The sequence below is a fragment of the Gracilinanus agilis genome, chromosome 2 (genome assembly GCF_016433145.1).
Source record: "Gracilinanus agilis isolate LMUSP501 chromosome 2, AgileGrace, whole genome shotgun sequence".
In the NCBI taxonomy this organism is placed as follows: Eukaryota; Metazoa; Chordata; class Mammalia; order Didelphimorphia; family Didelphidae; genus Gracilinanus; species Gracilinanus agilis.
The window spans coordinates 182,043,083-182,066,879 of NC_058131.1; the positions used below are offsets into that span (position 1 = coordinate 182,043,083).

The 23,797-nt window shown below is 40.9% G+C and overlaps 1 protein-coding gene across 1 annotated transcript in view; it reads right to left on the reverse strand.

The window, feature by feature from the left end:
- AAK1 (AP2 associated kinase 1) overlaps nucleotides 1-23,797 on the reverse strand; it is a 231,061-nt gene that overhangs the window by 91,507 nt on the left and 115,757 nt on the right. Inside the window, exons 4-5 of the mRNA XM_044659555.1 lie at nucleotides 19,928-20,070; nucleotides 2,547-2,668 (exon numbers count right to left, since the gene is read on the reverse strand). Of these exons, the coding sequence (XP_044515490.1) occupies nucleotides 2,547-2,668; nucleotides 19,928-20,070 (265 nt within the window). The remainder of the gene's footprint in view (nucleotides 1-2,546; nucleotides 2,669-19,927; nucleotides 20,071-23,797) is intronic.

A 23,797-nucleotide genomic window follows, 5' to 3' on the forward strand; every position in this document is an offset into this window, starting at 1 on the left:
CTCTGTCCCCATCTCTCCCCAACCTATTTCTCTCTTCTTCTCCTCTCTCCCTTTCCTTTTTCCCCCTCCTCCTCTCTCTTCTTCTCTCCCCCTCCCTCTCTCTTTTGTCCCCGTCTCTCCCTCTATCCTTTCTCTCTCTCTCCCTGTCTTCCCCCTCTCTCCCTCCCTCTCTCTTCTCTGTACCTCCATCTCTCCCCCTCCCCTTTCTCTCCAACTCCCTCTCTTCTCCTCTCTCTACCTCATCTCTTTTCCTCTCTCCTCTCCTCCCTCCCGTTCCCTCTACCTTCTGTCCCCTCTTTTTCTCCCCCTTCAGAAGCAAGAGAAACAGCGAGCAGTTTCCACGAACCTCCTTCCCTGACAGCATAAGCAAGCAGTCCATGGGTAGGAAAAAAACAAATATGAGGGGCTAGATGGATCCACATACATAAGTGAAAAGCAGGATCTTCTATTGGGGGTAGCTAGAGGTGGTCCAGTGGACAGAGAGCTGGGCCTGGAGGCAGGAAGACTCATATCCCTGAGATCAAATCTGGTCATTTAATTCTGTTTACCTCAGTTTCCTCATCTGCAAAATGTGTTGGAGAAGGAAGTGGCCAACCGTTACAATATCTTTGCCAGGAAAACCCCAAAAGGGGTCCCCCTAAGAGTCAGACAAAACTGAAAAATGAATGTGACCCCAGGCAAGTCATTGAACACTATTTGCCCCAGTTTCTTCATCTTTGAGTTACAGAAGGAAATGGGAAACTACTCCATATGGGATACCAAGAAAACCTTGAATTGGATCATGAACAGTTAGAGGTGAATGATACAAATGAACAAATGTAGCTTCAATTCTCCCTATCTCTAGCTCAGGAGGATGAGCAGTGAAAATTATTCAGTAGAATCACTAATGTAGAGCTAGAACCCTTCAAGGGCCCTCTCATTTTAGAGAATACTTTCATTTTACAGATAAGAAAACTGAGGCCAGAAGTGAAGTAACTTTCTTTATATGGGTAGCACATGACAGAGCTAGGTTCTGTGACTCCCCAATCTAGCACTATCCACTGCACCACACCATCTCCTTCATCACAAAACCTCACATTCCTCCTAGCATGTTTTAGTTTTCAAAGTACTTTCAGAAATTTTATTTCATTTCCCCCCCTAAATGGCTAGCAGGGTGGGTATTATTATCCCTATTTTGTAGATAAGAAAACCAGGGCTTAGAAAAGTGAGGTGACTGGTCCAAAGTCACACAATCAGGGAATAGGAGAACCTCCTGGGTCTAGGTCTTCTGGCTTGTAAATCCACTGTTCTTCCCATTACACCATGTGCCCATTGCCCGGAGTATAAAGTATGATGGGACTGCATAGTTTTAACTTAGAGGGGGGCCATGGAAGACCTGAACACTTACTTTCATGGTATTGAAAAGTCTAGAAGTGAGTGAATTTTAAGGTTAATTTATTACACTATTATTATATAATGCTATAACATATAATATAATTAAATATATAAGACAATAGCTTATGTAATTATGTCATGTATCAAACGAATGACTGTCAATGCCTGAATTAGAGGTGAGAAACTTAGGAGAAAGAAGGCAATTCTAATTAGATAAAAATATAAAGTCCTTTGATGGTGCCAGATATTGAGTGTCTGACCAGCAGTCAGGAAGACTCATCTTCCTGAATAGCTGTGTGACCCTGGGCAAGTCACTTAACCCTGTTGGCCTCAGTTTTCCCAACTTTAAAATGATCTGGAGAAGGAAACGGCAAACCAAACCAGTATCTTTGACAAGAAAACCTCAAAAGGGGTCATGAAGAGCCTCAGACACGCGACTGAAACGACTGAGTGGCAGCAGCTGAAGGCCACAGCACTTTTGCAGAAGGAGATCCAGATTCCCAACTCTCTTAGGAGCCAGCATAGGGAGGCAGAAAAAGCCCTGGCTGGAAGGGAAGCCAAGAGAAGCCTGTTTTTGAATCTTATCTCTGACGCTCGCTCCTTAGGAGACTTTGGAAAAATCACTTCACTTTCCTGAGGTCTCGTTTTTTTTCTTCTATCTATAAAAGAGATGCATAATAATATTTGTGCTACCTATCACACAGAAATATTATCAGGAAAGGGTTTTGTCAGTCTCCAAGGATTATAGAAATGGGGGCTATTATGACCCGCAGGAGGAGGAGGAACCCAAAATGAACTCTGCCGAGGCTCTCTTCTTTTCCCGCCAAATTCTTCTGGTCTGCAAAGCCCAACTCAAGTCTGGCTCCTCCTAGACAGTTCTCTAACTCTTCCGAGCCCGCAAAGATCTCCCTCCTCTAAATGTCGGAGTCAGAGAACCTCAGGGAACGCTGACCGGCACCTAACGCTAACTAACAGGCTCCTGTGTTTTACAATCTACACGAAACGTTTCCTCAAATAAACCCTGGGAGGCAAACAGGGTAAGGATCCTCGTCCCGGTTTGCAGATGAAGGCGACGAAGCCAGAGACCTCCGCCAGTCCCCGCTGCCCCGCTGCCCCCAGAGAAGCCCCGGATGTGAGCTCCGTGCCCGGTCCCCGGGGAGGAAGAGACTTACTTCTTAATCTCGTCCTCTACGGCGTTGACGCCCTCGGCTTGGGGGTTCTGGAATCTGTTGGTGGCGCTCCCAAAGTCGCACAGGACATAATGACCTCGGTCATGCAGCAGGATGTTTTCCACCTGAAAAACATTTCCCGGGTCGCCAGTCACGACAGGTCCCTTAGGGGAGGAAAGCGGGGTTGCTTCCAGAGCGGGTCTCTGCCCCGGGCAGCCTCGGGAGCAGGGAGCTCTGGGAAGAATCCCGGAGGCTGAGGATTCACACTCAGAAACAAAGAGGACGTTAAAAGGGAGGGGACAACCCAATTCCTAAAAGCCTCCGGCCAAACCCGGGCCCCCAGGTTTGGAATCTAATCCCTTCTCACCTCTGGTTTTTAGAATATTTAACTTCCTTTAAAATATAGCGCAAGGGGGCAAAGAGGCGGCTCAGTGAATTGAGAGCCAGACCTAGAGAGGAGAGGTCCTGGGTTCAAATCTGCTGGCATATCACTTAGTCCCCATTGCCTAGCCCTTCTTCTGCCTTGGAATCTATTCACAGTATTGATTTAAAAACAAAACAAAACAAAAAAAACTCTTACTTTCCATCTTAGATTTAATATTGGTTCTGAGGCAGAAAAGCAGTAAGGCAGTAAGGGCTAGGCTTAAGGGACTTGCCCAGGGTCACATAGCTAGGAAGTGTCTACAGCCAGATTTGATCCCAGGACCTCCCGCCTCTAGACCTGGTTCTCAATCTACTGAACCGCCTCACTGCCCCCCCAACAGTACTGAGTCTAAGACAGGCCATCAGAGTGTTAGGACTGTTCTGATTGGTCAATTGATGCTTTAAACTCCCACAGTCCATTCTATTGAGCCTATTTCAGACTCTGCTTATGGTCATACACTCCCCTTCCCCCAACAGTACTGCCAGATCTATAATCCTCTCCATGCTGCCACAGCCCATGGCAATCACCACTCCTGTGACTTCGACCACCCCGGGCCCCCTTATTTGGTGTCTCCCCCATCAGAATGTAAGTGCCCCGAGAGCAGGGACTGCCTTACTTTTGTACTGGTATCCCTAGAGCTTTGGCACACAGTAAGAAGTAAATACTTTTCATTCACATCATTCATTCTTCTTGAAAATTATTTTCAGTTGGTTTTTGATTTCTTTATCCAGTTAAGTTAAGGGGTAAGTAAGCTTCTTGAGGGCAAGAATGAGATGATTTTGATCTCTATCTATACGGCCATTTCCAGTCTTATATCCAGAGGAAAGAAGAAGTTTGCTAAATTTAAGATTTCATAGCTTTCAGGCAAACTTGTTTCTTTCCTTTTGCTTTTAAATGCTATTTTATTTCAGAAAATAAACACAGAAGCAGCACACAATCTAGACAGAATTCAGAATTCCAAAATCCAAACTGTTACTGTTGGGGTGACTCTGGGCAAGTTACTCTCCCTCTCTTCTAGTCCTAAACCCTATGTTCTACATAGAAACATCATTAATGTGCTTAGCATGGCCTATGTGATCTGTTTGTAAAAGGCTCCAGATTTTAAAAGGCATTCATTCTCCTTCCTTTTGTTTGATTAGATAAAGGAAATGGAAAGAAAAAATTTAATGAAGCTCTAGAGCAGCGATTCCCAAAGTGGGCGCCACTGCCCCTGGTGGGTGCTGGAGCAATCCAGGGTAGGCAGTGATAGCCACAGGTGCATTTATCTTTCCTATTAATTGCTATTAAAATTTTTAAAAAATTAATCTCCAGGGGGCTAAGTAATATTTTTTCTGGAAAGGGGGCGGTAGGCCAAAAAAGTTTGGGAACCACTGCTCTAGAGAAAGAAAACCAAGGACGGGATACAGTTTTTTGGGTAGGATTCTTCATTTCTGAGTGCCTGTGGGGTAGGAGTTGGGATGGGGCTGATTTTCTTATCCTCATGGTTCAGAAATTACTAGCGGTGGGTTAGAAGGTACAGAAATTCTCCCATTTTTACAGATGAGGAAAATTAGGCCAGAAGCCAAAATTACTTCTGAATGGAAAAAGCCTTGGACTTGAAGCCAGGAGATCCCATTCAAATGCTGGTTTTGCCACTCCTGTTCCCCATAACGATAACAGTCCTTTCTGGTCTTACTATTCTGTCATCCGACACCTCCAAATCCAGCGTCTTTCCCACCATGGCTGCTGCCTCCCCTGTTGGTAGAACCTTCCATGTTGACTGGAGACTGTGACCTTGGGAGTTTGCATAACGCCATTTACTCCTGAGTCACTGGAAGCCATCCCTTAGTAGGCAAACCAATAAATGCAAAGATCTTTAACTGCTTTCCCAAGTGGCACATTTTCCCAAGCCTTGGCACTCTGATCAAACTACTTCAGGCAGGGACTTTTGTGATGCCTTTGCTTGGCTCAGACCTTTTATCAGGGAGCAAGAGTTTCTGCTGACTGTGGCCTCTGAGGCCGATGCAGAAGCATCAAATGGAGGTCAGCTCAGGATCAGAGAGCTGAGAACAGATGAGACTCAGCCAATGTCTCGGTATTTTAAAGAATGATTGCTAATGTCCTTAAGACAGAGCCAATACTGTAATATAAGCATTAGGGAGTACCTTATATTTTTTTCCTTATATTTTTCTCCAAAGTGCTTTCGTATCCATCCTCTCACCCAGGCACTAAAATCTGAGAGGTTAGTTGAGGAAGAATGTTGGTGCCCATTTTCTAGGCACAGAGAAATTTAGCTAGTTCACAGCAGAGCTTTGACTCATTCCCAGGTTTCCTGGCTTCTGGCTCAATGCTCCTTCCACCCTTCTACTATGTCTCCTAAAGACCCCAGGAATTCACGAGAGAAGAATTTTTCTTAAACAAGGCAATTGGTCCATTAAAGAAATCAGCACAGTACAAGGATGACCCTAGGTCCTTGAAGACTTTGCCACTGTTTATATGGGTACATGATTTGAGGTTTTGGCTTCAAAACTCTATTACCAAAATGAATAATATGGAAATAGGAATAATATGGAAATAGGTATTACCCAGTGGACTTGCTTGTTGGCTGCTCCGAGAGGGAGAGAAAATGAATCATGTAAACAGGAAAAAATATTTTTAAAAATAAAAAATATATTAAAAAATTTTAAATTAACAAAAGACTTTGCCAGCAGGGGTAAAAGCCTTAGCAGGTCCCCTTCAAAATTGGAAGGCTTTGAATATATGGTCAGTCATGGCTCAGCAGGCTGGCCCCAAGAAGATTTATTTTTCAGCTACAGGAACAGATACCAGTCATTTATTAGGAGAAAAAGGCTGCATTCTATGTCAGCAGGGAGACTATCAAAAAATAACGAAGTTTTCCTGGGACATTCCTTGTGTTGGTGGATCCAAGGCCACATTTGCTCTCCCCACTACCAAACTGAACTGAGCTTTGCCTCTTTCCTAAAGCTATGTCTAGTTGACACCTCGCATAGCCCAGTGTCAGCCCGTTGGCCAAATTTGGTCTTCTGCCCACTGTCTATTTTTGTATGGCCTGCTTTTATTTTAAAGTTTATTTTAAGATATAAAAGCTATTCTTAGGTCAGAACCAAACAAAAACAAGTGGCTGGCTGGATTTGGCCTATAGGTGATGGACTGCCAATCTCTTTTGTAGTCCATCATAGAATTTTAGGAATTAGAATGGATCTTGGTGGATAAATCCTCTCAGAATATTCCCATTAAATAGTTAATTATAGTCTGCTTTAATTCCTTCAGTGATTAGTACTTAGTTCATTAAGAAAGTGGTGTAGTAGGTGGAGCACCAGGCCTGGAATCAGGAAGACTTGAGTTCAAATTCAACCTTAGATATTTACTAGCTATATCAACTTTGGGCAACTCTATTTGACTCAGTTTCTTCATCTCTAAAATGAGCTGGAGAAGGAAATGGCAAACCACTCCAGGATCTTTGCCAAGAAAATGCCAAATAGGATTAGGAGGAGTCAGATGCAATTTAAAACTAGTGAAAATTTAATTCATTGCTTTCTGTTTTACTTGTTGTCAGTTCTTTGTCAGTTCCCTTTCATGGCTCCCTAAGTCATCTCCTGCTTCCTTAGCAACAGCCCATGGTCAGCACAAGGGGTGCCCCAGGGCTTTGTCCTGGGATCTCTTCTCACTCCACACTCTTTCCCGTGGAGATTTAGGTTCAAATATTACCTTTACCCAAAGGGTCCCTAAATCTATATATCTACCCCAAACTTCTCTGCCAAATGCCAGGCACGCATCATCTGCCTCAGGAATATCTCCTCCCAGATGCCCTACCTGCATCTCAAACAACACGGCTACAACAAAAATTATTATCCTTTCATTCTATCCTGTTTCCGAGTGATGGTATTTCTCGAGGGCACGACTACCCTCCTTGGCACCTAGGTTTGAAGCCTGCCATGCATTCTCTCCTCTAGTCCCTTTTTCATCCTGCTTGTGCAACATCTCTAGTCCATCTGCTTTTCTCTCCTCGCCTAATCCCCACCCTAGTTCAGTCTCATTCTCCTGCATCCCTCTCTTTCCAGTCTCGTCCCTCTCTGATCCAACCTTCGCACAGCTGCCAAAGGAATCTTCCTGGGGCCCAGGTCTCTTCATGCCACTACCCTGCGAAAAGCCTTCAGGGTTCCCCACTGGTGAGGGCAGGCAGGGGGATAGAAGGTCCTTTCCCTGGCATTTAAGGCTCTTCACAGACGGATCCCCACTTACCTTTTCAAACTTATTTCATACCATTCTTTATGAACTCTATGTTCAAGCCAACCTGGAATACTGGCTGTTCCCCAGTCTTTGTTCTCTACCTCCTGCTTTTGTCAATCGGTACTATCTCTGATGCTTGAACTACACCCCTCAGGAGAGGCCTCGTCTTGGCTTCTTAAAATCCTCACTTTCCATTTAGGCTCAGCTCCGGTGCCACCTCCTCTGGGCAGCCTTTCTTGTCTTCTGCTAGTTCCCATTTCAACTTTATTTGAATGTGAGTTGTATTCCTCCTGCAGAATGTAAGCTGCTTAAGGGTAGATATTGTTGCTGTTTTTGCATAGAATAGATGCTTGATAATCGCATGTTGAAGAAAAACAAATGACCTATCATTTGCTTATATGGATATATGATTTGGGGTTTTGGTTTTAAAAGATTTCTCTATTGCAAAAATGAATAATATGGAAATAGGTATAAAGTGATAACATTTGCATAACCCAGTGGAAGCGCTAATTGCACCCAGGAGTGGGGAGAGAAGAGAGGAGGGAAAGAAAATGAAATATGGAAACATGGCAAAATATTTTAAAAATAAAATAAAATAAAATAAAATAAAATAATTGCATGTTGAGTTGTGTTGGGTCAATTACTATTAGGGTAGTTCTTTATTAAGCCAAAATATGCTTTTCTATTTTGTCTACCTGCTTAAAGCTCTGAATTCTAGGCTCTTGGTCCAAACAAAAGAAGTCTAATCCCTTTACCTCATGACAATTTTTCAAATACTCTAAAAACAGTCTGTCAAACGCAAACAGAAACCAGATCACACACTAACTTAGAAAACCATAAATTATCTATGTCATAGTGTGTGTGTGTTTTTTTTTTAATTTTTGTTAAAAATATCCTCAACTTCATTTTAATCAGGTTGAGACAGTGGGCAGTTTGGCCAGCTACTCTGCTAGTCATGAATTTGATACTTCTGCTCTAAACAACTATTATGTCTCCCTTTGGATCTCCCCAACCCCAAGTTAAATATCTCCCCTTCTTTCAACTCTTTTCTCCTAGGGCATGATTTTGAAATCCCTCTCCAGCCTGGGCACTCTTCTGTAGACACACTTGATAACTCGCCAGTGTTCCTCCTTAAAACATGATTGTTGAAAATAGAACACAACCCCATGATGTGGTGAGATAAAAGGCAGAATACAGAAGGTTACTTCTTCCCTCTTTCTTGACATCGTATCTTTAATGAATGTTGCCTAAGAGTACATGAGCTTTCTGGCTTGCCACACCAGTGTTGTACTTGTGGCTCCCTGAACTTTGGGGCCTTTTTAGATCTAGGTTTGGTTTTGTTTTAAATAACAACATCCACATCTCCATTCTGTATTTAATAGCCTTTTTCTAAAGCTGAGGATATGACTTCTGTTCTGTCTATAATTCTGTATTTGTGCTGAAAACTTTTTGGATCCTGAGGTTCTAAACCAATAAGTGGGCAATCCATCCCTCCCGACTTAATAAAGAATCAATCACAGCATCTCAGGTGCCAAGAGGCCGCTGTGTCTAACCCAGGTCAGCAGAGAGACCTCTGTTTGGGGATCTCCAGGAAGAGAGAACCCAAGATTTAGAACCACTTGGTTTACTTTTGGATAGTTCTAATCGTTAGGAAATCTTTTTTTTACATAATACCTAAATTTGTGTGTCTGAGAAACTCCTACCTATCTTCTCATTTTTCCTTTTGGGGATTAAACAGAAAAACTCTCATCCTCCTTTTACGGGGCCTCTCTTTGCTTGAAGACGATTCTCTTTAAGTCTCATTTTCTCTAAGCTAAAACATTCTTGTTCCTTTCAATCAATGCTCACAAGTCATCATTTCCAAGTCCTTTAATAGTCTGGTTGCCTTTCTGAGATAACCTGAAACCTAAATTGTTATTTAGGGCTGGTCCACCTCATGGGTCTGGAGAAGTTACAAGGCAGCTACATCAATACTATGATATGTTGTAAACATTGATGAAAACAGAGTAGGCAACTATTTGTAGGGTAACGGGGTTAAGAGTAGAACAGATGACTTCTTTCAATTCTATGAATCCAAAATGGAAACAATAAATGACTGGCAGCATTGCAGAAAGGCCCTGAAAATATTATTTTACTCAATGGAAAACAAAAGAACCAAGAGGCCAAAGACTAGCCAGCTGGTTTCCTCAAGGTCCCTTCAACACTTGTTTTCTTTAAACCCCTCTTGCCTTCTATCTTAGAATCAGTACTGAATATCAGTTCTAAGGTAGAAGAGGAGTAAGGGCTAGGCAATTGGGGTTAAGTGACTTGTCCAGGATAATACAGCTAAGAAGTGTCTGAGGCCAGATCTAAACCCAAGATATCCTGTCTCCAGGCCTGAATCTCAATCCAATGACCCACCTAACAGGTTCCTCCTTTAATACTTCTTCACTTATCCTATCTGAAGTTTGTGCTGGTACATACTAAGCATTTGATAAATCTGATAACTTATAAAACTTCTTCTTTTGCCATCCTATTCTCTTCTGTTTGTCCAAATCCCAAATATTCTTTAAAACCCATTTTCTGTGAAAACTTCCCTGACAATAATTTTTCCTTTCCTCCAAAGAACTCGTAGGGAACATATTTCTAGAATTCATTTGGTAATTAATCACTTCCTACCTTGAATACAGTGCTGAACACATAATATCTGCCCAAGTAATAAATATTTGCTGTTTAAATTATTTGTCCAAGGTAATTCCAGGATAAAGTGAATCCTAATTCTTTCCTCACTATCTTAGTTTTGTGGATCTCACAGAATCAGCTCAGGGCTTTTAGGCATGGTCCTGCCTTCATTAATGTCCTCCACCAATGCCTCATTATGGCACAGAAGTGACACGGAGGTTAGGTGCTGCCAGTGGGGCACAAGCTTTGGCAGGTCCTTTTCCCAGGATGAATCTGGGGGAGGACTTTGTGTCTGATGCAGGAGGTTCAGACTAGCTAACTAGGAAGTGGTTCATTACTCAAAGGGCTGGTTACCTGGTGATGAGTTCAGAGGCTACAGCAGCTCATAACAACGCACTGATGAAAGTGAAGTAGTATTGGGATCTGGTTGCTCATAATGGTGTTACCATTCTGTAATGGGTGAATGATTAAATTAGTCCATCACTGCTTATATTTAGGATTAGAACTGCCTGTGGACAATCAAATGGACTCAGAACTGAATGAGAAGAAAAGATGGGGCTATGTTGTATTTAGAAAATTATACAGAACTTTCAGCAAACTCAAGCTGTACCTTGAAAAAAAAAACCTCATCTTTTTCATATCAATATTCTTCCAGGAATGCTCCATAACTGTGACTCATGCACTGAACACTTTGTCTCTGAAAAAAAATCAAAATTATGGTTGTTCTAAAGGGAGACACAGAGATGCATGATGGGCTTAAAAAAGCTGAAGCATATTGCCAATGATAACTTGTCCAAAAGAAGTGGAATAAAAAAAAACAATCAGAAAATGTGTGACTGGAAAAGAATGTGGGCTTGTCAAATAACAGAACCAGGAGATAATAGTTAGATAGTTTGCATGCTATGCTGGTACCCTCCCCATGATGTTAAAGGCCTAAAGGAAAACCTTAAGTGTTTTGGATAGATTAACTATGATAGCTTTATGGAAAGATGTAGACAAGTCAACAGAGTGAGAAAATGAAGAAAGGCTGCAATTTGTATCAGTAGAAGGAGTTCCCACATCAAAAGATCCTAGATGCAATAAAGTATTATTAATATACATTCACACCAGGAGATGGTGTGAGGGAAGAAGTGACAGAACTTGGTGGCTGAGTAAATCTGAGTAGATTTTGATCTCCCTTGATTCAAGAAGAACGTAGAGGTTTTGGGTTTGAGTGACTAAGATCTCTATAAAAGAAAAATTGGCTGCAAGCTACTTTGGGTAGTAGCTAAATTCCCTGATTCAAAAGAAGTTATCCACAACACAGTTGTTATTACTGCTTAAAACCCCAGCCAGTTGGGATTTTGTGGTGGTTGACCTTATCACTTTCCCAATCTGTCAGCTCTAGAAGGTGACTACAGTTATCTCCTCCAGCATCACTTGTGGTTTTTGCTAAAAACCATAGAAGCTTTGCCTCACTGACCTTCCTCTATGCACTGAACCAAGATAGAGAATTTAGGCAGCTCAGGTACTAAAAAGTGATTACTGCTGATGGGTCTGATAAAACACACATTTTAAATTCTCTCTCCTCCTCTCTTTTTTTAAAAGTAAAAAAAAAAAAAAAAAAAAAAAAAAAAAAAAAAAAGAGGGGGGCTTCCCTAACGTGTTGCAACAAACAAAATCAATTTCTCTCCTCTGGAAAAATGCTTTTTAGAGAGGCAGGATCTACTAGAGCCTGTGTTCAGCTGGCATTTGCTTCAAGAGCCCAAGAACTCCCTTCCATGCCAGAGGAAGGAGTCTGTTCTAAGGTGTAGGATATGACAAACAGAACAAGGCTGTGCCAGCCCTCAAGGAGCAGGCAAGATGCCAACCATGGAATTCTTATTCTTTGTCAGTTAAAAAACAACTTTATTCCATTTCTCTCATCTGGGGGTTGCTAACTGCTCCCCAATAAAATAATAACTAAATTATAAATATCATAATTATAGTATATACTATATACTTTAAAGTTTATAAAACTTATTAACCAATATCTCATCTTCTCGACAGTCAGGGTCCTATACCTCAGAACAGAATCCTTCTTGGAGATTTCCATCATGGAAGGGAGTCTGGGGGCTCTTGAAGGCAATATCAGCTTAGTGCAAACTCTGGCAGATCTAGCCAAGCTGGAAAGGCCAAGAAATAGCACATAGATGGACTGCGTATGTGTCTATCCTACAGAAATCAGCTTAAATGGAGTGTGGAAAGGCTTATGGCAAGCATACTGTCACCACCAGGGATTGACTGTGGCCACAGCAATGTCTAAGAATCTTCAGCTGTGAGCTCTGAAGGCTGTGTGACCTACATGGTGAAGGAAGGATGCACACCCATGAAATCCCAGATCCCTGTAGCACTGGCTACTGTAATCCCCTACAATGTCTTTAATTTGCAGAATGCTTTTCGCTTTTCAAAGTGTTTTCACATGCCTGCTCCTTCTACGTGGTCCACACCACAATTCTGGGTGGTGGGAACAGAAGAGGACGGTACAACCTTCCATCTCCCCATCACACCAGGGATTTCATCAAGTGTGGAAATTCCTGCCACTCATGCAGACTGGCTACTATATGTTATAGAGTCTTAGAGCCTGGGGTGGAGAAGCTAAGTGATTTTTCTAAGGTCCCAGCAACACAACTTGAAAAGGAATCTCTCTTGCTCCAAGGATTAATATCCACTCTAATAAACTGCCTCTTACAACCTTTTCACAGGCAATGAATCTGAGGCACAGAGAATGACAACGAGAGGACAACACACTACATTAATGACAGAAGGAGCCCTAGAGCTCAGATCTGTTCACTGTTGAAGTCCAGGGCTGCCTCTTCCACTCTAGCCCTTCTCCAAGGTAGAGTCTGGCCAAGGAGAAACGACAAGATCTTTCAACAGAACTGTCCAATAGTCTTTCAGAAGATAGCCATAGGATGGAAGCACTCAGATAAGCAAATATTTTCCTTAGCTGACAGAATATTAATAATCTGAGGGCAGGATCCTACTTTTCTCCAAAATGTCACTCTCTACCTTCTACCTAACAACATAAAATAAGATGAATAATTCACATTTCTACAGCACATGAAGATGTCCAAAGAGCTTTCTTCACAGTAACACTGCTGAATAAGTAGTATAACCATTATACTAAGTATATATGTATATTCTTTCTATAATTTATATATGCATTATGTGTATATGTATACACACACACATATATATATGTATATATAAAAAGTATATATAATTTTACAGAAGGAAACTGAGGCATGGAGAAGTTAGATAATTCCCAAGCCAGAGGGGGCTTTATGTATCATCTGCCTTTGTTATACAAAAGAAGAAAGCAAACGGAGCCTTAGCAATATGCTCCAAGTCACACTGACTGCATAGCAGCAAAGACGAGATTTGAGCCTAGGTCTCTTGACTCCAAGTCCCAGAGTCTTTTCACTAGACTTTGTTGTTGAGTCACACAAGCTGGGAACGCCCAGGCACAGGGTAAAATCATGAGAAATACTAGAAGAACAAGACAAAGACAGGAATCCACAATAGTTGGACTTCAACCTGAGTTGATGTAGATGCAGAAAGGTAACTACCTTCTGATGATTTTCCCATTGGCTCAAAGAATGTTTTCCATCCCCAGGATCCCTCCCATCTCAGAATTGCTAGAAACAAGTTCACCATCTATAATCATATGGCTGAATGAAACCTTTATTCCACTGTGCAAAAGGGTAATAATAAAACATGGTTTAAAATTACTGTTACCTAACATGCTAAAGGTACCACGAGACAAGGATGGGAGTATGGGGTTGGCAGTTCAGTCAGTTATAACTAAGGAAAAATGGAAACTCTGAGCTGTTAGCCATCACTTACAAAGAGTTAATGTTCAGCTTTCCTTACAGTCACATTTGAGGCCATTTGTAGGGGACTCATCTCTCCATATTTCTGAGGTAGATAAGGCAGGAGATCCTGTTCTATCTAGTCCCTTTCCTTCCATTTTTTTTTGAGGATCTAGCCACAAAAATCCTCTTGCCATCCTTCATTTATGATGCTCCATCTTTATCTGCTACCTTTGTAACTTGGAGTTGGTTCTCTCTTGCCCAGAATGTTCTCTTTCTTCATCTCTACTTCTTAGAATCCCTGGTTTCCTTCAAGACTGTCACCTTCTACAGGCCTTTTTGGGTCCTTCCAGCCATTGAAGCCTTCCCATCTCAGGATAACCTCTGTCTTCTCTCCATATCTCATAGGTACATATTTACATACATGCTATCTCTCTCATTAGATTGTCTGCTCCTTAAGGGCTTTTGTCTTTGTATCCCCAGAGATTAGCACAAAGCCTACACACAAGTAGGTGCTTAATATGTATTTATTGATTAACTGATTAATGCCAAACTATCCTCATTTTCTTAATTAACAAGGTTACTAGGTTATTGGATCACTGATCACTGATATATATACAATATATATCCCAAAATGCTACATATAGCACAAATCTGGACTTAAGGATGGCATTTGCCAGTGCCTTTCATAGTATTTCTTCTTGTGGTTAAGAAGAAAGTTGTGATTCCAATGAGAGTGTAATTAAGCAGATCTAGAACTACTTAAGCAACCAAACCCTAAAAGTGGTAATTAATGGATCACTGACAACTTGAAGGTCCTTAATGAGATGCTCTATGGCCAATCCATTGTTTAATATGCTTATCAAACATATTAGGTGGCTGAGTGAATAGAGAGCCAGGACTGGAGACAGGAGGTCCAGGGCTCAAATCTGGCCTCAGACACTTCCTAGCTGTGTGACCCTGGGCAAGTCACTTATCACCAATTGCCTAGCCCTTACCTTTCTCTTGCCCTTGGAACCAATATTTAGCATCGATTCCAAGACAGAAGTTAAGAGTTAAAAAGGAAAAAAAGATATAAACAATGTGTTTATCAATGATCCTGATGAGGGCATGGACAACCTGCTTATCAAATCTGAAGATGACTCGAAACTAAAAAGAATATTACATTAGATGTCAAAATCAGAATCTAAAAGAAAACTTTTGGATTTAAAAAATTTTTTTTATAGTAGGCTGCTACAAACAAGGTGAAATGTTATAGAGGAAAATATAAACCCAAATGGCATTTGGGTTAAAAAAAAATCAGTTGCATGTGTGAAAAAGGCCAAGAATTTGCAAGACAAAGTTAGTATTGTGAAGTGACAATCGAAAAAGCCACTGTAATCTTAGACTCTAGTCTTATTGTACTCTGCCTTGGTCAGACCACACCTGGAATACTGTATCCAGTTACAAGGATCACCTTTTAGAAAGAACACTGAAAACCTCGAGCACATCCAGGGGGAGCAATCAGAATGATGAGAAGCTTGGAAAATCTGGCCACTTCTTGATTTGTTGAGAACCCCAAGTAAGACAAGAACAAGGAGAGACATGATGGCTGTCCAAGTGTTTAAAGGGCTGCCATGTAGAATAAGGATTACGCTTGTTTTGCTCAGCTCTAATGGACATTGAACCATTTTGAATGGACATTGTAAATATTTCAGCTGAAATTAAAGAAAAACTTCCTAAAAATTCGAACTGTCCAAAAAGGAGGAAAAGGTCATATAATCAAAATATGGAAAGGGAGGAGGAAAGTTCCCAACTACTGCAGGTCTTGAGGGAGAAATGGGATGATCACTTGAAGGTGATGTGGTATCAATTGGCCTTTGAAGTCCTTTTCATCTCTAAAATAAAATTCCATTTGTGATTTGTGAAATGAAAAGGTGGGGAAGAAGAAGAGTGAACTAACCACATGGAGAACAGCAAGCAAAAACTGACATAGATAGGAAAAATAGACACGAAAACTAATAGAGCATGTAAATAGTGACAGATTGTCCTACATATTTCAATATCCCCTAGGATATCACCAGGTTACAGTTCAGTGCAATAATAAACATTTACAGGCCCTCTAATTCATCAATAAAGCAATCTCCAGTAAGCTCTTAGTACAAAATTTTTGTTGTTTAAAGGTACAAATTTTATTTTTGTGGAAAATTCAAAACTGTGCCATAGCTCACTTACCCCAACGATGTGGGATAAATGAGCCCTTCAATTGTTACTGCAATAATCAATAAGGTAAGTGATCATTAGCTTAGGAAATCAGTAGCCCTAAGCTTTAGTCCTAGTTTTTAAATGCAGACTCACCCCTTTGGATCCCACTTTCCTCATCTATAAAAAGCAAGGACTGATGGGAAGTATTGGATCAAATGATCCCTCAAAATCCCTTTCAACTAGAGAAGCGGCATAACATAATGGGAATAGCCGTGGCCTTTGTGTCAGAAGCTGAGGATCTGAGTCCTCTCTGAACGTATTTTATGAACTCAGGTGGTCACCTGAGCCTCAGTGTTTTCATCTATAAAACAGGGATGATAATAATACTATTAATTCTCTTCTTCACAGAGATTAGGGGAAGAAAGCACTCTGCAAAACTTTAAAGTGCTAAAGAAATATAAGTGATGATGATGATGATGATGATGATTCTCAGTTTTCAATATAGGTGACTTCTTGGAGGAGGCTTTATGCCAATGACCTGTTGGTGAAACGCATTTATTTTCAAGTTTTGGGAAAAGGAAAATGAGGTGGATCTCTCCTCTATCTACCCTGTGCCACATCCTCCCTCCCCTGCACCTGCAACCTGTAGGCAGAGAATAATGAGAATTCAAAGCACTCTCTGCAGATTAAGCAAGCATGTGCTGCAGACAGGCAGGTCCCCTGAGAGAGCAGCTTTCCCTGTCTAAAAAGAAAAACCAAAAGCGCCTTTCTCGGGGTGGGGGGTGGGAACAGCGGGAGAAGAGTCATGGGGAGATATTAATATAAACTGGATATCACTAGCCCTCCAGATGCAGCAGCTGAGTCAATTCATTCAATACGGCTACCACTGAACCCAGGCTATATTTGGTTTTCTGGGTTTTAATGCCTGTGCCTTGGCCTTATTTGTCTCCAAAATGTCACTCTCCAATCCAATCCAAAAGAACAAATATTTATTAAGTGCTTCTATATGCTAGGCACTGGAAATATAAAGGTAAATCAAGGCTAAATCTTAGCCTCTACTCCCTCAAAAGACCTACAACCTTAAAAAGATAATGCCTCTAGCCAAAACATCAGCCTCACTACCTACCCCATGAGGACAGGATACAAATATTATCATCTACATTTTATGGAAGGCAACCGAGACTTGGGATGTTTAAGTTACTTGTCCATTGTCTCAGAGCTATTAAGTGTCAGGATCTGGATTCAAACCCAGGGCTTCTGCCCAGAGTCTGTGGTTCTTTCTATCCCCTCACAGTGCTGGCTCAGAACTCTTTGGGAGCACTCTACTGTCCTCAAAGTCAAACTGCTCTGCCTGCCAGTCAAGATGCTCTACAACTTCTCTTCTTGGCACTAAAGGTTCCCTCTATCTTGGTTTCATCCTATCTTGTGGAAGCTCCTTTCCCACTATTCCATCAATGATAAAATCTTTGTTCATGTTGAAGGAATATCCTCTATCCTCTGTACCTCTACTCCACTACTCCCATATTCAATATTATCTTTACCCTTTTCCTTGCAATTTTCTATGTCTAAAAAATTAAAATATCCTGTTCTAAATCCATTCAAATTCTGAAATAGCCTGTTCTCTAAATACATACAAAATTCTACCTAAGGTTTTACACACAGCATAAAATCATGCTTGTGTACTTCCACTCATGGCAGCAAAGTTCAGTGGAAACTACTGGATTTGGAATTAAAGGAAATGGGTATGAATTCTGGGGCTGTGCAATCTTGACCAAGTCGCTCATCTCTCCCAGTCTCAATTTTCTCATCTGTGAAATGAAGGGGCTGGACGAGATGACCTCTAGAGGTCCCTGTAAGCTTTAACTCTTGGATCCTATTTTTTCTGTGTTGAGCTTTTCCTTCTCTGTAAGTGAAAAACAATGTAGCTCAGGAGTAAGATCAAGTAGGTTTCCATCTTTACTTTGACACTTATTACTTGGGTGGCCTCAGGCAACTTAGTTGATCTTCCAGGACATCAGTTTTCTCAATTATTTGATGGACTTTTAAGATTAAAATGCTTTGTAAAAACATTAAAGCATTCTGGAAACATGTTATTATTATTATTACACATTTAGCATGTGATTATATGCTGCTTTATGCTATTCTGCCTATTCCAAGCTAATTTTAGGGTATGATAATAATAATTACAGCAATAATAATAGCTAATATTTATAGAATACTTTAAGGTTTGCGTAGTGCTTTATATATGCTATTTCATCTGATCCTCACAATAACCTGGGATATCTGTGTGATTATTCTTCCCACTTTGTAGTTTTATAGCTAGAAGGGATCCCAGAGGCCATCTCATTCAATCTTCTACTTATACAGAGGAATAAACAAGGGCCCAACGAAGGAAAGTAAGAAGGCCCAGGTCATGCAATGGGCTCGCAGGGTAGTCGTGATTTGAAACCAGATTCTCTCACTGCAAATCAGAGTTCTTCCTACTTTACCATATGGCTGGCTTTGGGAAGCAGGAATTGCTAAGTCTCCAAGGGGGACGCCATCTTTAGAAAGGAAGACTCACTCAACTTGACTTTACACCAATGGCTTTCTCCACAGTTTGTAACCAAGCTTTTATATGGCAGTTCCCAAAGAGAAAGTAGGTCAGAAATTATTTTGATCCCTGTGGGCTTTATTAGAATGACTATATGACTTCCCAAAGGGCCTGCTTTGAAGGACCTCACTCCTTTAGCCACCAAAGGCCTAAAATGAAGTGTTATGAATCCCAGCTTTCTCACAACTTCTTCCAGGATTTTTTTTTTCTTTCTCTGTCAAATAAAGGGGTTGGGGATGTGGGGATATTGAAGTACGAGCTTCCAAAAGATCATTAAAGCTTTAAAATCTTATAAAGATTCATATTTTAAAATGATAAGAATTTCCCTACTTTACAACTGGATCATACATTATCCTACCACTTGCATTTCATGGCCACTGAGTCAATATTGACTGTGAGTTGTAAGCAGGTGGGGCTGAAATGAGAAGTATTTTGTTTACAAGCATGACTGTGCCTAGGGTTGTTTATTTTAGAAAAACAACAGCTGATTGATACCCCTCCTCTTGAATGCCCAGATTCCCCAGGGCCTGTCTGAACAGGTTTCCAAAGTATTCCTCATCAAAAAGACCAAGAAGTTACCTATGACATGAGTTACCTTTGGTCAGGCTATGTGACCCAAGGAAGACGTTGGCTTGTGCTTCACCTTAGAGGTCTGAACTGTTGAGTCTCTGACGATAGCTATTCTTTTGAGTGAGGGCTATTTTCTCCTTGATTTCCTCCTCTTTTCATTTCACTAATGTCAGATGTTCTTAAAGCATTTATAAAATGGCTAGGAGATAAAGCTGAAGACAGGTATCATTGGTGTGAAAATAAGTGACAATGTAGGATGTGGGAGTATTGTAAAAATTTTAAAGAACAAGCAAGGCTTAAAAGAAAAGATATGAGAAGCCATTCATACCCCACATCACCAGTATTCGTACACAGCACAGTACTTGGAGACTTTTTTGTATTACTAATTATGTTAATTATTTTTCTTCTTTTTCTTTAAAAAGTACTATTTGTTTTATGGTACAGTTCTCTGGGAAGGGGAGAGGGAGAACATTATAGGGAACAAAGATGATATTAAAAAAGACTTTGCCCACCCTTGGTCTTGAGGATTGGATTGAAACTTTTAGAGCCTGGAAGGGATTTCAGAGATCATTTAATCTAACCTTCCCTCTTCCCTTTCCAAAAGCCATCTCCACTTTACAGGTGAGGAAATAGAGGTCCTGGGAAGGGAAATTACTTGCTCAGACACACAAGTAATAAGGAGAATAGCTGGGACTTAAAACCTTGTCTCCCAACCCCAATTCCAACACTCGCTGTTATAGATTTTCTCTTCTGAACTACAAAAGAAACAAGGTAAATGGCGGCATTACGTCCCACGCTTCTGTCCTTTCTCCCCAACAGTCTGATGCAGTGATAGATACTGGGCTAAGAACTTAGCAGATCTTTGCTGGTGGAGGGACTGGCCTGTTACCTTCAGATCCCGGTGGATAATGGGTGTTTTGCATTGATGTAAGCGGGCAACAGCTTCACACGTGTCACAGAATATCTGTAGCACTTCATTCTCTGTGAAGCCTGTCTGTAAACGCTGGTTCATCAAGTTCACCACTTGACCTCCTAGTAGAGAAAAGAGGAGAGGTCAACAACAATTAGAGCCACAAAATTTTCAAGTGGAAAAAAAGAACTTATAGAGATCATCTAGCCCAACCACTTCATTTCACAGAGAAAGAATTGAAAGCCCAGAGAGGATTGGCATATGGTCCTTTGAAAAATCAGCAAAAAAATGTAAACTCTATGGCATCCAGTTCATCACACTCTCTTCTGCAATGAACAAAAAGGGAAAAAAAAAACCTCTTCCCATTTAGACAATGACAATCTAAAAAAATGATAGATTTGAAGCAAAAGAACTGTGCTTAAAAGACCTGGGTTCTAATTCCAGCTTGCCTACTTTTCTTCAGCAAGCCACTCAATTCCCCTAAGCCTCAGTTTCTTCCTTTGTAAAATGAAGGAGCTTAATTTAAATGGCCTCAGGGACTCCTTCCACTTCTAGATTTATGATCCTATAATGCTGTATGTCACATGTTCTCCTTCACTTCACTCCAACTGTTTACCCTACAGAAATGAAATGCCATCAGAAGCACAGCAGGAACTCTTGATTTCCCAGGAACCATCCCTCATTTTTAGATTTTTTCCAGATCTTGTATTCCCACTGGCTGCCTTCTGAACATTTCAAGGCTCATTACCCTCTTCACAAAAAGGAACAGGACAGGAAGAGATGGTGATGATGGCCAAATTCAGATCAGCTCACAGGGGGAAAATATCTGATGGAAGTGGTTGAAGTCAATGGTTAAAATTAGGTTTGAGAAAGATTGATCTATAATAGAGTTTGTTTATTCCTATTGTCTTTGCTCATCATGGGTGGAGATAATTGAGATTTGGCTATGATTATGGACTCATTTCTCAAGCATCTGTCATTGAAATGTGTAGGTGGCACCATATAGTCATTGCAATTTAAAGACATGGGGAAACCATGCAGCTGGCTGCTTACAACAGGGAGGCCAGGGAACAAAACTTCCAAACACCAAGGATGTTAAATGGAGTGTCCCCTCAATTACTCATCCTATTGGGGCGCTGCTGAGTGAAGGACAGACAGAGAGACAGAGACAGAGACAGACAGACAGACAGACAGACAGACAGACAGACACACACACACACACACACACACACAATTTCAGAGTTGGAAACAATCTAAGATCTTCCCCAGTCCAGTCTTTTCTCCTATGCCCCTCTCCAATATTTTTAATGGATCATCAACCAGGTTCTGCTTAAATACCCAGCAACAGAGATGTGTCCATCAAATTAGAGGGTTGGACCAGAAGGTCTCTAAGATCTCTTCCAGCTCTCAGTCTATAATTTGACCATAAACAAGAAGTCTCCATTTTTAGACAACTCTTCTTGTGCCAAAGTTCTTTCTAATATTAAGCTAAAATCTGGTTCCCTGATACTAGAAAATCATCTGGTGGATTATCCAGAGCTCTAGTTACTCCCACTGACTCTCTTCTGGACGTTTTGGAGCTTATTGGCTCCATCACCAAAAATAAATTAGGGAAAAAGTGACAAAATTCATCAAACTAAGCTCTGGTTTTGAAAAACAATTTGATGACAGGGGATCATAGGATCAGAGATTTGAGCCATTAGGGGCCTTTGAGGCCATCTGTCCAACCACTTAATTTTACAGAAAAAGAAATTGAAGCTGCAAGAGGGTAAGTTGTCCAAGGTCACAGAACTGGTGAGTCATCCTGTTTTACCATTTTTATCAATGATTTGGATGCTAACATAGCAAAACAATATAAAAGCCTAAAAAGGAGTATTTATTCCCTTTTTGACAGAATCAAGATCCTAAAATATCTCAAGACAGAACCACAATTCAAGTCTAGATCCAATGGTTTCCAGTTCATTGCTCTTTCCCCTGCCCCCAACATATCCCAAGGGTTAAAATGAAGCTTGAGGATTCTCTACAGATTTCATTTATCCCTGTCATAACATCCTAAGGAAGCAGTTATATAGCCTTGGCTTATAGAATAATGTGATTGTGCTGGCCTTTAAGGAAACCTGTTCACATTTGATTTCTAGATCATTGTAACTGTGAGGAAGTTCTGCTTTGAAATGAAATCTTGGTTCGGTTCAGTTAGGTGACTTAGTGGGTTGAGATCTACTAGAAGCAGGAGGTCTGAGGTTCAAATCTGGCTTCAGAACACTTCCTAGCTGGAAAGGAAGGGAGGAATAGGAAGAGAGAGACAGAGAAAGGCAGGGAAGGGGAAGGGGAAGAAGGGGAAGGGGGAGAAGGGGAAGAAGAGGAAGGGGAAGGAGGAGAAGAAGGAGAAGGAGAAGAAGAAGAAGGAGAAGGAGGAGAAGGAGAAGGAGAAAGAGAAGGAAAAGAGAGAAGAAAGACTATCTGATTCCCTCTAATTCTATAATGTTACTACTCTTGGGTCAAGTTGATCCTTCTTTCACAAGATAGCCCACAAATACTTGAAGGCAGTGATCAAGTCATTATTGGTTTTTCTTTTTTAAACTAAATAGCCTTAGTCCCTGCTAATTATCTTCATGCATGACCTACATAAAGGGCTGGCAAGCAGATTGCTGCACAGGGCACACTATATCAATAGAGATTACTTTTAGCATTGTTATTTCTTAAAAGCACTTTTTTTCCTGTCAGGATGCTCTCCAGGACAGAGGATCATAGAATACAGGATGATAATGAGCTGGAAATGGCTTTAAAGGACATTTAGCCCAACCTGTAATTTTACAGACTAGAATACTGAGGTCACGAAAAGTTAAATGATGTGTCCCCAGCTAGTAAACTGGCAAAACCCAGATCTGAACCCAGATCCCTCCAAATCCAGCACCCTTTCCACTCTATAACACCGCTCCTAGCAACTAGGTGCTAGAGTGTTAGACCTGGATGCAAAAGGACCCGAGTCCAAATCCTACTTCAGACACTTAATAGCAGTGTGACCCTGAAAAAGTCATTTAAGCTCAGTTTCCTCAACTATAAAAAAAATGTTGAGTAATAATTTAACTTCCAGGATTGTTGTGAGAGTCAAACAAGATAATATTTATAAAGCACTTAACGTAGTGCCTGGCACACAGTAGGTTTAATAAATGTTTGTTCCTAACTCTCCTACCAGAGCAAGAAGCTCCTTGTTACATGAATAGTTCCAGATGTTACAGTAAAATTTCAGAGTTATAGTAGATCCTGGGGGAAATAGTTTTCATATAATAAGAGCTACCATTTATAGCAACTTGAGGTTATTGTTGCTGTTGAGTTGTTTCAGTCCTGTCTTATTCTTCAAGACCCCATTTTGGGATGTTCTTGGTACAGATACTGACGTTTGCCATTTCCTTCTCCAGTTCCTATCACAGATGAGGATCTGAGGTAAGCCGGGTTAACTGACTTGCCCAGGTTCATACAGCTAGTGAGTGTCTCAGGCCAGATTTGATTCATCTTGATTCCAAGCCTGGTGCTCTATCTACCGTGTCACCTAGCTGACCCACTTTATGGCTAACAAAGGGCTTTACAAATATGAACTCGACCTATCCTCACAATAATCCCAGGTGCTGTTACTATCCCCATTTTATAAATGAGGAAACAAAGGCAAAAAATGGAACTTAAGTGATTTGCCCAGAGTCACACAATAAGTAAACATCTGAGACCAGATTGGAATTCAAGTCTTCTTGGCTTCTAGGTCAAGAGCTCTATCTATCATACCACCATGCTTTTAAACAAAAGAAAATTTCAAACTTCACCTAAAATGTATCTACATTATTTCTTCCCTAATCT